At 40.4% G+C, this 14490-nt stretch overlaps 1 protein-coding gene and 1 long non-coding RNA gene across 2 annotated transcripts in view; one reads left to right on the forward strand and one right to left on the reverse strand.

The window, feature by feature from the left end:
* Positions 1–70: 70 nt before the first annotated feature.
* LOC108716619 lies at positions 71–8026 on the forward strand. Its single transcript, XR_001935718.2, has 4 exons — positions 71–336; positions 2946–3042; positions 5450–5510; positions 7319–8026. It is a non-coding gene; the product is annotated as an uncharacterized LOC108716619 (long non-coding RNA).
* A 2822-nt stretch (positions 8027–10848) lies between these two features.
* ninl.L (ninein like L homeolog) overlaps positions 10849–14490 on the reverse strand; it is a gene marked incomplete at its 5' end in the record, with an annotated part of 80966 nt that continues 77324 nt past the window's right edge. The window contains 3 exon segments of the mRNA NM_001092955.1: positions 10849–12572; positions 13017–13130; positions 13785–13997. Coding sequence (NP_001086424.1) covers positions 12381–12572; positions 13017–13130; positions 13785–13997 — 519 coding nt within the window. The 3' untranslated portion in view covers positions 10849–12380.

The following is a 14490-nucleotide window of genomic DNA, read 5'->3' on the forward strand; positions in this document are numbered from 1 at the left end:
GATTTGGGCAGCCGAAGATAAAAAATCAATTCTGTATTAAAAAAACAAACAACCGTAAATAAGTGACACAGCTAATGGTAATTATAAAGAAGAACAATGCGACAATTAGTGTTTTAAAAATAAAAAGGCCCGTTTACTTTGCCAGACTTAATAATGGCCGCTCTGGGAACTCTTGTATGGATCACTTGTGAGGATTATTTTTACTTGCCTTTACCCGGGAAGAATTGGGTAGTTTGGAATTAGGAGAATTGAGTGATCTCAGAGATCATGTTCTGCGAGAAAGCCATTGAGCTGATCCGGGATTTGCTTCAGATGGGCAGCTCCCTGCATTTTAATGTGAGTGTTACTAATAACGTGAGACTCACAGGGACATCTGTATTGTATAATCATTTAACTACAATTGCAGGTGGTGGAGTTTAGGGTACACGTATGCATGCCTCCCAACATTTTGGAAGTAAAAAGAGGGACAAAAAATTTTTTCACGCACGTAGCGCAGCAATCTTTTGACCACACCCCTTTCTGTGGCCACACCCCCTAATTATCATGTTTGTTTTACAAAATTTGGCAGGTTATGAAAGTTTGAAAATATTTCTCCTTATCTAAACTGTGTTTTTGTGTCTCAAAATTGTTAAAAAGTATCTTATTTGCACCTGTTAGCTGTTCTGGGCTCTCTGCTAAAAGCCAATTAAGTAAGAAACGTTGTTTCTTTTTCTGGCTGTTCAGTGCATAGAAAAGAGGGACTTTCCAGTACAAACGAGGGACTGCGGGTTGAGCTGTCAAAAGAGGGACTGTCCCTCCTAAAAAGGGACAGTTGGGAGGTATGCACGTATGAACAGCAGGGGGATCCCCAGCCATGCAGAACTCAAGCAGCTTTGTTTGTTTGTTTTTCTGTAGAGCAGTCGGCAACTGTTATGAGGTTTGTATTGGATTTTATTTTGGCTTTACAACCCCTTTACTGTTTCCAAATCCAGCTACAGGGACAAAGATCATGGATCCAGATTTAAACAGATTTGGAGGATTATTTTGCTGCAGCTACTAGTTCTGCAGAGGTGGAGAAAGTTTGTATTGAACATTACAAAAACTATAAAATCCACATTAGATTACATGACAACACAAGACCCAGTGCAGTCTGTATATTCTGATTATCTGTCTTGCTGTATTAGCTTCTGTCAGATATTATTTGACTTATGCTGTTTTGATAATTTATGACGATCCCTAAGCAGCCCAGACCACTCTGAGAATGTGCACAGTCTTGCAAAGATGTTTAACAAAGTTACAAGATGGTGTCCCCTGTGGCCAGCTTTGAAAGCATAAATCATTTGTTTGATCAGGCTTGTGGTGCAGTAAGTTCATGTTTATGTTTAGTATACAAAATACAGCATTTCTAGCCTTATTCTATGTTAGACTTTACTTCCCCTCTAATAAGCAGTATTCTTTCTAATAACAATCATAAGTAGTAGGGCTGTGAACCCACAGACTGGATATGGGCATCACATGACAGAATAGAGAAAGGTGTGGGGCAGTTTCTGGTGGTATGGTCTAGGGACAGTTGAGTTAAACGGGCTGTGCACCTTTGATTTAACTTTTAGAGTGATATAAAGAGTGATATTCTGAGACAATTTGTTTTCATTTTTTATTATTTGTGGTTTTTGAGTTATCTTTTTATTCAGCAGCTCTCCAGTTTGTAGTTTCAGCAATCTGGTTGCTAGGGTCCAAATTACCCCAGCAACCATGCATTGATTTGAATAAGAGACTGGAATATGAATAGGGGGAGGGCTTGAATACAAAGATGATGAATAAAAAGTAGCAATAACAATAAATTTGTAGCCTTAGGGCAAAACTCCACGATCTGATGTGGTGCGCTTGGTCGCATTGCGAGGAAATGCAGCCAACCAGTCGGAGGGGCAGAATACAATGTAAGTTAACAAAACATCGCAGCTGCAAACTACATGCATCCGACTGTCTGATGCAAACAAAATGTAGTTTGTAGCTTTGTTAACTTACATTGTATTCTGCCCCTCCGACCGGTTGGCTGCATTTCCTCGCAACGCGACCCAGCACACCACATCAGATCGCGGAGTTATGCCCTTATAGAGTATTTGTTTTTTATATGGGGTCAGCGACCCTCATATGAAAGCTAGAGACAGTCAGAAGAAGATGGTAAAATTTAAAAAACTACGAAAAAAAAGACTGATTAAAAAGTTGCTTAAAATGAATCATTTTATAACATAATAAAAGTTAACTTAAAGGTGAACCACCCCTTTAAAAATTTTGTGACAGTTTCTGTTCTTCCATTTTCATCACTATAACCCCCCATGCAAAAAAGCAAGTCCCATACAGAATGGGTTTGTTCAGGGTTGGACTGGGCTGGCGTTACACAGGGAAAATCCTGGTGGGCCCCACCAACCCAGATCCGCACGCTTCTTCCTGCCGCGACCTCCCTTTTTTGGGCGGTCACAACAAAAGTAACGTGAGCACATACGTGGCGGAGCAGCAGGGGGGACTGGAGTGGGGGCCCTGGGACAGCAGCCTCGGTGGGCTCCGGTCCCCCCAGTCCAACCCTGGGTTTGTTGATATTGGAGTGAAAGTACTTTTGTGACCTGCACAGAGCCCTAACTTCTACCCAACTGAACACCTGAGGGATAAATTGGAATGCTAACTGTGAGCCAGTCCTGATCCACAGCATCAGTACCAAAGTGCACTAATACTTTTGTCATTTAATGGAATCAAAGTCTGCCAACAATGTTTCAAAATCAAAAGGAATGCCTTCCCTGAAGAGCAGATGCACATTTGCTGATGTCCTGGCAAGGACAGAATCATAAAATAAAATCAGAATAAAAAAACATGATTTGTGATGAGTGCAGAGAATGGTACCAGTAATATCACCGTCAATTTTCAAATTCGGTACCAAAAATGTTTTGATTTGTTTATGTTCCTCCCATTAGCAATGAAGCAAAAACAAGGCTGGAGTGATTTAATACCAACAATTAAGTTTCGTCACTGTTGCTTCCTAAGAAATCGTCGCTGCATTGCTGCTGATCTGTAAGTTGTTTTGCTTCTTACTCCAAACTAACTACTACATCATCTAAACCAGTGATCCCCAACCAGTGGCTCAGGAGCAACATGTTGTCACCAACCCCATTTATGTTGCTCTCAGGGCCTCAAAGCAGGGGATTATTTTTTTAATTCCTGGCTTTGAGGCAAATTTTAGTTGCATAAAACCAGATGTGCTGCCAAACAGAGTCTCCTGTAGGCTGAGAGTCCACATAGAGCTTACCAAATAGCCAATCACAGTCTTTATTTGATACCCCTGAAACATATTTCACGCTTGTGTTGCTCCCCAACTCTTTTTACATTTAAATGTGGCTCACAGGTACAAAAAAAAGTTTGGGGACCCCTGTTCTAAACAATTCAGGCTCATTTAGTGATAGGGTGTAGTTCTGATCCTGTGCTTCCCACAGCAACTTGCTCTCACCTTCCAAACACTTTTTTCAATTCAGTTGTTTTTAGATTGTTCCCCAGAAATGAAGACTTTTTTCAATTACTTTCCATCATTTATTTTTTACCATTTTTACAAAGTCTAAGTTTAAAGTTGGATGTTCGTTTCTCTGGTGTTTGAGTCTGGCAGCTCAGTAATTCAGGTGCAGACTCTGAACTGTTACAATTTTGCAACATTTAGTTGATACATTTCTCAGCAGCATCTCTAGAGTATTAGCAACTATTGTATCAATTCTAACAGCTGCCTGTAATGAAACCCAGAGATTCTGCTCAGCAGGGACAAAGATAAGAAATGTATCAACTAAATGTATCAATTTATAACAGTTTACAGGGTCGACGACTCCCCTCTAAGGGCTAGTCCACACGGGGAGATAGCGACGCGTCGCTATCTCCCCGTGTGGAATAGCCCTAAGAGATGCTTACACTTCAATATTAGAAAAACGGTCACACATAGAAAATAGAAAGTCATTGGAAAAAGTTGTTATTTCTTGTGATCTATTTGAAACCAACTAGTTGTTTCAAGGTGAACCCCCCCCTTTAATAATAACAAATACGGGTTGCTATGGCTTAGCGCTATGGATATTGTCAGGGATGACTAAATCTAAATCTCTGGCCATAGATGTAAAGATCTTTAAAAGATCTTTTCGTTATCGTGAGACCACCATTATCTCGAAACAATTGTTTAAATGAACCATTTGTCCATCAACTATAAAGACCATTTCAAACAATATTGCCGGGAAAACTGAGGGTAGCTGCCTGCTTGGTCCTGTAAACATAGATAGATTGCACTGGGACCGATACATTTTTTTTAACCTGGCCGATCAATTTTCTGACAGATGTCGGACGTAAAATCATAATATGTACGATCGTTCGATTCCCACTAACTTCACGATAATTTGACGAATTGGACGGATTGCACTAAAATCGATCGTTCACCGATGAAAGCTCTTTGCATCTATGGGGACCTTAAGCAAGCACTATAATAAAACAGCTGAATCTGCTCAGCACAGCTACCTAGTTCTTTTTATCTGCAGAATTTGGGGCTGTACACTATAGAAAGGCAGAATTTAGCACTGTAAATGGGAAGTATTATTTTTTGTATAAGATTCTCTTTAAGCCTTTGTTTTTGCAATCTATATATATGACCGTTTGCTTCGGATATGTGCTCTCCGATGGGAGTATGGAAGTGTGCTCCCTAATGCTTTGAGGTTACAAATGTCAACAGAAGAGGTTTTTTTCCCCTTTTTTGTTTATAGGGCATTTTTAACACAACCCCTCTCTCTTCAGCTGTTTGGGTCTCAGTTGGTGGGAATGGGTGGAACACACACATTACGTTTCATAGCGGCACTTCATTATGTATTCCACATCACAGGAATGTCTGCCATGTCTGTACCACACTACAAGAGGGCTGATTCTGAAGTCTGAAAGTTGCAGGTGGTAACACTTACATATTGTAACATCAAACACCAACTAGACCAGGGGTCCCCAACCTTTATTACTCGTGAGCAACATTCAGATGTAAAAGAGTTGGGGAGCAACACAAGCATGAAAGTAAGTGCTGTGATTGGTCATTTGGTAGCCCCTATATGGGCTGTCAACCTACAGGACGCTCTGTTTTTCCGTAAACCTGGTTTTTACACAACCAAAACTTGCCTCCAAACCAGAAATCCTAAAAATAAGCCCTTGCTTTGAGACCAGTGGGAGCAACATCCAAGGGGTTTGTAAACTACATCACTAAGATAGAGCGATGTCTTCAAATATAGGTATAAAGCATTTCAGCAAACCATTAAAGGCACCTTGTAAATCATCATATGGGCTCATTTGAAAGATGCACTATTTATTAAGCTTATTAACATCTCCCAACTGCAATAAAAATATACTTGTGGGGAAATAAATGTAACGGAGACTGATTGACAAGCTTTCTAAGGACAAACCTTTTAACTTTGAATAGGTCCGTTGTTTAAGAGACTGGTGAATTTGAAATTGACGATGGCACAACAATTCTATCAAAGGTAAGAGATGGCGTGACTCCGATTACTGATGTAAAACACAATTGGTGTAGTTCAATAGATTTTTCTTTATTGCGGCAAGAGACAAAGTCCATCAAGTTGTCCATCAAGTTCATTTGGAGAGGTTGAACTTGATGGACTTTGTCTTTTTTCAACCCAATTTAACTATGTAAATACAATCTCAGCCATTTTTATTTATAAGCCTTGGTAGCAAAATAATGTATACTTTACTGCATAATCCAGTGATAAAAATGGGACATATTTATCAGTGCTGAAACAGAGCTTGCCATAGACCATTACAGTGAAATGTCAGCACTCTCTTATCATTTGTTAAAGATCTTTGGATTTTTAAAAAAAAAAAAGGTGAATACTATACATGGGAAATGTGTTTAAAGCAGCTCAAGATTGACCGTTTCCTTTCTAGGGGTGTTTTGTAGTTCAGCCATTGGATCTCTTATCTGCAAATCTAATATTTAGAAGCCTCTGAATTATGGGAATGCCGTCTCCCATACTGTTCTTTTTAAAGGATAAGTAAACCTTTAAAATAAGTGACAATCTGTTCAGCAATGTGCATTCATATATTTTTTTTAAGTCCAAGATTTTAAAGGATACGTGTATCAACATCAGTGTCGGACTGGCCCAGCGGGACACCGGGAAAATACCCTGTGGGCCCCAACCTTCAAAGGGCCCTGCTGGGCCAGACCCCCAATCGTACTGATAAAAAAAAAAAACGTAGCCGGCGGGACAACACCAAGGGGGGAGCGCGGCGCTGGCGCCCCAGCAAGGGGAGGCGGGGGCCGGGTGGGCCCTGGACAGCAGTCCCGGTGGGCCCCAGGCCCCCCAGTCCGACCCTGATTAACATGAATGAATTTTGTTATAACAGCGCCACCTGCTGGTCAGTTTCTGACCACCAAGTAGTCAAGGAAGTTGTCAGGAGAAAGAAAGGCTGCTCTGATAATCTTCTCGTAGGAAAGGTTTGAGAAAGGTTTCTTATTTTTTTCCTAACCAGAAGAACATCAGAGCAGCCTCTTTCCTTCTCCTGACAACTTCCATGGCTACTTGGTTGTCAAACTGGTCCGAAAATGACCAGCAGGTGGGGCTGATGTAACACAGTGTATTTATTAACAGTACATGTATGCATTAATATCTTAGAATTAACAAAAAATTAATGTGCATGGCAAAAGTGCTTAGAGTAGCACCCTCATCAATTTTACATTTCACTTATTTTAAACATGTACCTGTTCTTTAAGCAAATAACTGAATTTTGTTACGAATCAGTTATCGGGAAACCAGTTATCCAGAAAGCTCTGAATTATGGAATGGCCGTCTCTTGTAGACTCCATTTTATCCAAATAATCCAAACTTTAAAAAATGATTTTTTTTTTCTCTGTTATAATAAAACAGTACCTTGTACTTGATCCCAACTAAGATATAATTAAAACCAGCCTATTGGGTTTATTTAATGTTTACATGATTTTATAGTAGATTTAAGGTATGAAGATCCAAATTACAGAAAGATCCGTTATCTGGAAAACCACAGGTCCCGAGCATTCTGGATAACAGGTCCTATACCTGTATTTGGTTTTTCTCTGTAATAATGGTAACTAATATGCATGAACAATCCTATTAGGTTAATTTAGTGTTAATTTATTTTCAGCAGATATGGTGATTTAAATAATGGAAAAGCCCATGTCCCAAGAATTCTGCATAATAGATCCCCATAGCTGCAATTCTAGAGACTCTGGAGAAAACATGTTTTTCTTTTTATGGAGTACAGTTGATTCATTTTCTTACAGCTGTTTTTTTTTCAGCATTTTTTGCCACAATGGAAATGCGAGAAACTGATCCGACAAAAGGTTCTAGAGCACATACTGTCTTAATCTGTAGGAGCATTGATCTAATTGATCCGTGCTTTCTTTCCCCTGGGTTTCGTGAAATGGATTTGGATTCCCAGCACCAACTCTGTATGCCGTGCTTCTAATAATTGTAAATACTTCAACCCTTAAAAATATACACTTTCAAAATATTTTTATATCCATTTATTTAAAAAAAATTGTATGAAATAACTGGGTGTTAATTTGTTGGTAACCTGAGATTTATGAGAGTAGGCTCACTGGATGCAAACTCCAATAAAGACTCGGCTCACTAGAGGCTACAGTTGAAAGGAAGTTAATTTCTGTGTATAGTGTGTGGCGTGGACCAAACTAGACATTTTAGGTCTCAACTGTAAAGTTCAAAACTGTTGACAGACCAAAAAAAAAAGGAGTTTAATCACTTCTTGAATCTCTGCAGTTTGGCCATTGACACCCAGGGGCATATTTGATGAAAGGTGAGAAACGCTTGTCGCTTTTTAATCAAAACCACCAAACGTTTATTTTTGGGCTCAAGTAAGAGGTTGACAGGCAGCTTCGATGGTTCACCTTTCAGTTTACTTTTAGCATGTTATAGAACGGCTAATTCTAAGCAAGTGTTCAGTTGGTCTTTTTTTTCTTTTTTATAGTTTTAAACGGTTTGCATTCTCGTTCTGACGCTTTCCAGCTTTCAAATGGGGGTCACTATGACTCCATCTAAAAAACAAATTCTTTATAAGGCTGCGAATTTATTATTATTACTTTTTATTACTCCTGTTTTTAGTCAGGTCCTCTCCTGTTCATATTCCATTCTCTTATACAAATCAGTGCATGGTTGCTAGGGTAATTTGGACCTAGCAACCAAATTGCTGAAGTTGCAAACTAAGGGCTCTTACAGACGAGCGTTTTTACCTGCACTCCCCTGCGTTCCGTTTTTCTGCGTTCAGCCGCAGGGGAGCGCAGGAATAGACGCATTACATTTTTTCCAATGGGGCTGTACTCACACAGGCGCGTGTAGGCGTCGAACACAGGAAAAATGCAGCATGTTGCGTCTCAACCTGCGTTTGGTGCCTACACGCGCCTGTGTGAGTACAGCCCCATTGGAAAAAATGTAATGCGTCTATCCCTGCGCTCCCCTGCGGCTGAACGCAGAAAAACGGAACGCAGGTAAAAACGCTCGTCTGTAAGAGCCCTAAAGAGCTGCTAAATAACTCAAACCATCTTGCGCTAACGAGATTGTTCATCTTTAAATTAACTTTTAATACAATATATAGAGTGGGGGATGCACCGAATCCACTATTTTGGATTTGGCCGAAACCCAGAATCTTTTGCGAAAGATTCCACTGAACCCGAATCCTAATTTGCATATGCAAATTAGGGGCAGGGAAAGAAATTGCATGCATGCAATTGCAGTAAAAAATGTTTCCCCCCTAATTAACATATGCAAAATAGGACTTTCGCAAAGGATTCAGGGGTTCGGCCAAATCCAAAATTGTGGATTCGGTGCATCTCTACTCTAGATCATACTAAAAGTTAATTTAAAGGTGAACAATCTCGTTACTGCAAAATGACCAGCTTTGTTGCTGTTTTCTGGCTCAAAATGCTGGTGGAAAATGTGCCACATGAGTGTAAGCTCTTGGGCCAAACAATCTGATCTCAAAGCTGGCAATGCAGCCTTTCGGAACAAGGTCCACCTCAATGACGTGGTTCTTGCCCCAACTGAATTTTGCCCTTAATCTTAAAATTGAAAGAACGTACTGATAAATACATGAATCAATATTTTCTAGGCAACCAGATTTTTGATGTATGAGGTGCAAGGCAGACACCCAGAAAAGCAGGGGGTCTTTGCCATGCTATAGCCGAGGATGAATAAAAACGGAAGAATACTCCAGCTATGTTATCATTTCATTATAAATATTGCACTCTGCTATAATATGTTGATCTGGAGACACTTCATGCTCAGTGTAAGTTGTCTTGGATCTATGTACCTGCCATGGATTTATGGACATTAGTCTTGTTCCTGGTGCATTATCTATTAAAATAGGAATTATTCTTCCTAAATGTGGTGTAAAGTGTCACAGCTTATCAGCCATTGTGTTCAATAGATATTTTTTTATATATAGTTTATGAATTATTTGCCTTCTTCTGACTTTTTCTATCTTTCAAAAGGGGGTCACTGACCCCCTCTAAAAACAAATCCTCTCTACAGCTATACATTTGTTATTGCTACTTTTTAGCAATAATTTCTGTTCCGACCCTCCGCTATTAATATTCCATATTCTCATTCAAATCAATGCATGGTTGCTAGGGTAATTTGGCCCCTAGCAACCAGATTGCCGACACTGCAAAGTGGAGAGCTGCTAAATAAAAAGCTAAATAACTCAAAAACCTTTAATAATAAAAACGAATTGCAAATTATCTCTGAATATCACTCTACATCATGCTAAAAGTTAACTCAAAAGGTGAACAACCCCTTTAAGGGGGTTATTTATGAACTGTCGAATTTCAAATTGATGTGAATTGTTTTTTTTTTTTTTTACTCTAATAAATTTAAATGTACTCAACTCGAATGTGAGGTTATTTATTTATTTTGTTATTAGTACCGATATGCACTAAGACAGTTGGGTCATGCCCAGCCCCACCCAATAATTTCTCTACCCGATCAACCACATGCAGAACACTGGTTCGGTTGAAGCGATCCCGACGACAGATTACCCTATCCACTTTCCTAATAATTGAATCCCCTACAACCACAATCTGCTCAGGCCTGACTCTACTCTCCTCCCCACCCCTACTAGAGAAATTGGTCTCCCGGCTGTTAGAGATCAGCCCCATCTCAAAAACTAGTTGTAGTTTTGAGATAAATCAGTTCTCCATGAAACAAAGCAAACACTTTGTATGATCATACTCCATATATAGCTCTGTACCCATATGAAATTCCCCTGTATCCCCATTGCCCTCAGTTAACGGAAGCCTTCTGGGCTCTATACAAGTTGATAGAGCTTGGGCCACTGGATCTCCTGCTTAACCAGAATAAGCCTAAGGTTTGGCACACTTTACAGCTGGCACCAAAACACACTTTAAAATGGCAGAACCCCTGCAATCCCATCTTTCCTTAGATCCGGAGAATCATGCAGTTGAGGTAATGTTTGACAGAAAACAAACCTTCCTCTGAGACAGAAGGCTAGAGCTTTCAGACAATGAAGGACATTATATAGATGTCTGAGCGATGTAAATTGCCAAAACCAATCCATGTACCATTGTCTCAGTACAAAGAATATGTAGGGTCTGGCCACACAAGCAGATTCAGGGAGATTAGTCACCCCAGCGACAAATCTCTTCTTCGGGGCGTCAATCTCCCGATCTGCCTTCCGCCGGCTAAAATGAAAATCGCCTGGGGGAAGGCCCACACGACTAATCTCCCCGAATCTGCTCGTATGGCCAGACCCTTAGGAAACCAATAGGTAGAAATAAGGGAACAATGAAACCAGTTTTAGGAAAGACTTGTATTCAGATGTGTTGTTTGTACATAAAATCAAACTGGTTCAATTTATCAGTTTTTTTAGATACCTTAAGATCAGTTGATGTTTCTCAGTATATAAATATATACACATTTCATTCATGTATACAAACAACTGTACAAATGCCAAGTGAACTGTACAATAATCACATATATATATATATATATATATATATATAAAACGGAATCCATTGCTAGAATGATGTACCACATTATATGAAGGTAAGAATTACTAGGGAGGCCCAGCGATGCAGCCCCAGCTCTAGTACAACTTCCATTCTCTAACTGATGCACTATGGGACGTTTAATGCAACAAGTTTTACATTTTAGAGATGACTGGGTTGAAAAGGATGGAACCTGATCTTAAGCCACCATTTTCAAACAGAAATCATACTGAATCCACCACGGAGGTCACAGAGAGTCAACCAATGGTGGCACAAATAGTTAAAGGCGGCCATAAATCTCCAGATTTAGTTGGGCAATTCCCATGTCCTGTAGCTTGCTCCTTTCTTGTACCAGACATTAGAGCGTAAGTGCCCATGTGCATTATAAAGCTAGGAATTACATGGATAGGTGAAGTACACAGTGAGCTGGTTCAGCTTATGGACAAAGGTAAACTGGCTGCACTGACCTGGGGTAGGCATTAGCATGTACCATAACAAAAGTAATTTAGGGGTATTAGGGTGGGGCTCTGGCCTCGCTTTAATCAATTGTACAAGCCATTGTGCTGTTCTTATGCTAGTGTTACATGAGCAAGACTACGCCTACCACGCTATGGTCAATAATAATAAATACAACAAAATATTTGGTTGATTTCTAAAAGGGAAAACCCCTCCACATTTAGCCATAGGCATTTAGTGCAAATTGAGCATCTGCAGGACTATAACAAACAGCACATCACCTTTCTACCCTGCTCTACGGATTGCTACACTCAGCTTGGACAACACATTGGTACAGCGAAACATATATTACACGGGCTAATACACATATACAGAGTGAAGATCAAAATATCCCAATTGTTTACTTAATCTTTTGAAGGACTTTTAAGTGTTACAAGACTGGCTTTTTTTAATAAAAGTTACAAAAGATTTTTCAATTTATAAAAACAAATAAAACAATTGCACTGATGTGTAAATATTCTCTTTTCTCCCATGGACTCATATGGTTGGTTCTTTTGGTGTAGGTAGTCGTTCAGACAGCGAGTGCATACATTAGATCACATGCAGCTGTCCAGCAGCCGCTAGTATGTCAACTACTTACAGACAGTGACTGCACCCACAGTCTCTCAGACTTTAGCAGTTCATTGTTTATTTTCATTGGGACTCTCTACAGTAGACTTTTAACTCAGGCATGATGCACAGGTCTTGTGTTGGGTTCTCAAGCCAGAACTAAGAGGTCTCATCTTCAAATACCAGGCCCTACACCTCAGTGCAGATTCTTGCTGAGCCCCAACTTTTACACAGACTGTGCTGCATTGCACCACCAGTTTGGAATGGGAGACTGTCAGACTGCAAGAGAGGCGGGTGCAATTCTCCCAATCACTTTGTTCAGTGCTGAAATTTTCTCCTCCAGGAGGTAATTCTTCTTCTCTGCACTCTTCTGCCTTTGCTCCGTTACCTGAAGTGCTTTCATCAGCTGAGCATTCTCTACGTAGAGATCTTTTAATAACAAGCCAGATTTGGCATTCTTCTCGAGCTGTCAAGAAATATAAGTGACTGTTACTAAAGTGTCTGACATCCTCATATGAGAACATGGAAAGACTCAAAAAGGACATCCTCGTGCAACAGTTTCTCAACATTTCTCTTAACAAAGGTTATGCCACAGGCAAGACACACAAAAATGCATTGTCAAATAATAACCTACAACAATCAAAGGGTATACTAACAACTAGCACCCATAACAGAGGAAAATATTGGCTACCAACTCAGCAACCCTACTAGTCAGAAAAAATATCCACTCCATAATAAATAAAAGTATCTGATGGGTGATCTGGTCAGGTATGTACTGGGAAAGGTGGTGAATCCCACTGGCCAATAAGTACATCCAATCATATTAGTAAATTTATTGTATGACCAGCTTTAGTCTAGCACAGGGCTGTATAATTGGAGGCCTATGGGATGCTAAGAACCTACTACCAACCTGCTCCTTTAGCTGATTGACTTTCTCTTGAAGCATGAGCCGCACATTCTTCAGATCCATTTCCACCTCCTCCAACCTCTCTTCCATCCTACGCAACAGCTTCTCGTGCTCCTCCTTAAATAGTAAATTATAAATAAGTAAATTATATGGGGGACAATCTCCCCGAAATGCCTACCCCCTGCTAAAATGAAAAATCGACTGGGCCAATGCACTTGCGGCGCTTCGATTTCTGAAGTCTCCCGAAGTTTCCTCGTGGGGCCACTTCAGGCGACTTCGGAAATCGAAACAACGCAAGTGCACTGGAGTTTTCTTGTAACAGGTGGAAGGCAGTTCAGGGAGATTGTCGCCCAGCAGAAGAGGCGATTAGTTGCCAGGCGACTAAATCTCCCTGGATCTGCCCGTCTGCCCTAATCAGAATATCTACACTAAATGCCGTGCTTTCTGATCAACACTAATTCTCCACTTCATGCTGTTAAAAAGCAATGAATGGGTTATGGGAAGGCCTTCTGATAGAATCTTGTCTGTACCCCTCTTCCACTAGTATGGTGCTTCTCCAGTGTAGTAGATTCAACATTTTGGGGTGACAAACTGTCCCCTAGCCAGTGTTTCCTAGCAAAGGGAGGCTTTGTCCCCCTGAAACGTTAATCTACTACACAAGTAACGCAATAAACTGTTGCAATCTATAAATCTGATAATCCAGAAGTACTATCCTCCCCATAGAATGTCTATGCTGTGCCAGTACTGCATGCTCCGTTCCCCAGTGTGTACCTGCTGCATGGCCAGTAGCCGGTTTGTCTGCTCAGCATGAAATCTCATCTTGTCCTGCAGCTGCAGACTGTTCTGCTCTTCCTCCCGCAGTCTGTTCTGCAGCTCAGTCACCTGCTCCATAGGAACCGCACAGCTGACCTGTTCTTTTAACTGCTGCACTTGCCGCATATGCTGTGACTGTTCAAGAGTAAGTTTGCTATTGGCTTCCAGCAACTGCATATGAAAAAGGAAAGTCCAAGGGATAAGAAAAAGATTTCAAATATGGTTCTTTGTTTATCAGTGGGGTACTGTTGCTGCCATAGATCCATACTTTAACAATAATTAGGAATAGTTAGTCCTTCAGAATAGCTTTTTCCTGCCGTTCCTTTTCAGTCTCAGCTGCATGCAAATGTCACATAAAAAGTGCATAAAGCAAACAAAAAATAAACAAAAATATGGTGTAGTATTTTAGGTTCTTTCTGGAGCACCATGTTTCCCCGGCGGCTTGGTGTGACGTCACTTCCGCCTGACGCGTTTCACCGAACCAATAGGTAAAACACGTCTGGCGGAAGGGACATCACAGTAAGCTGCGGGGTAACACCACGAGGGAGAAAGCAACGCCAGCAAATCTTCTCCTTTGGGAACGGACTGGTAACACCTGCTAAAGACTTACATGTTTGTGAACAAGACTCATGGAAATAAATATGAGTTGAATATTTTGAAGTTT

Source organism: Xenopus laevis, chromosome 5L (genome assembly GCF_017654675.1).
Source record: "Xenopus laevis strain J_2021 chromosome 5L, Xenopus_laevis_v10.1, whole genome shotgun sequence".
NCBI lineage: Eukaryota > Metazoa > Chordata > Amphibia > Anura > Pipidae > Xenopus > Xenopus laevis.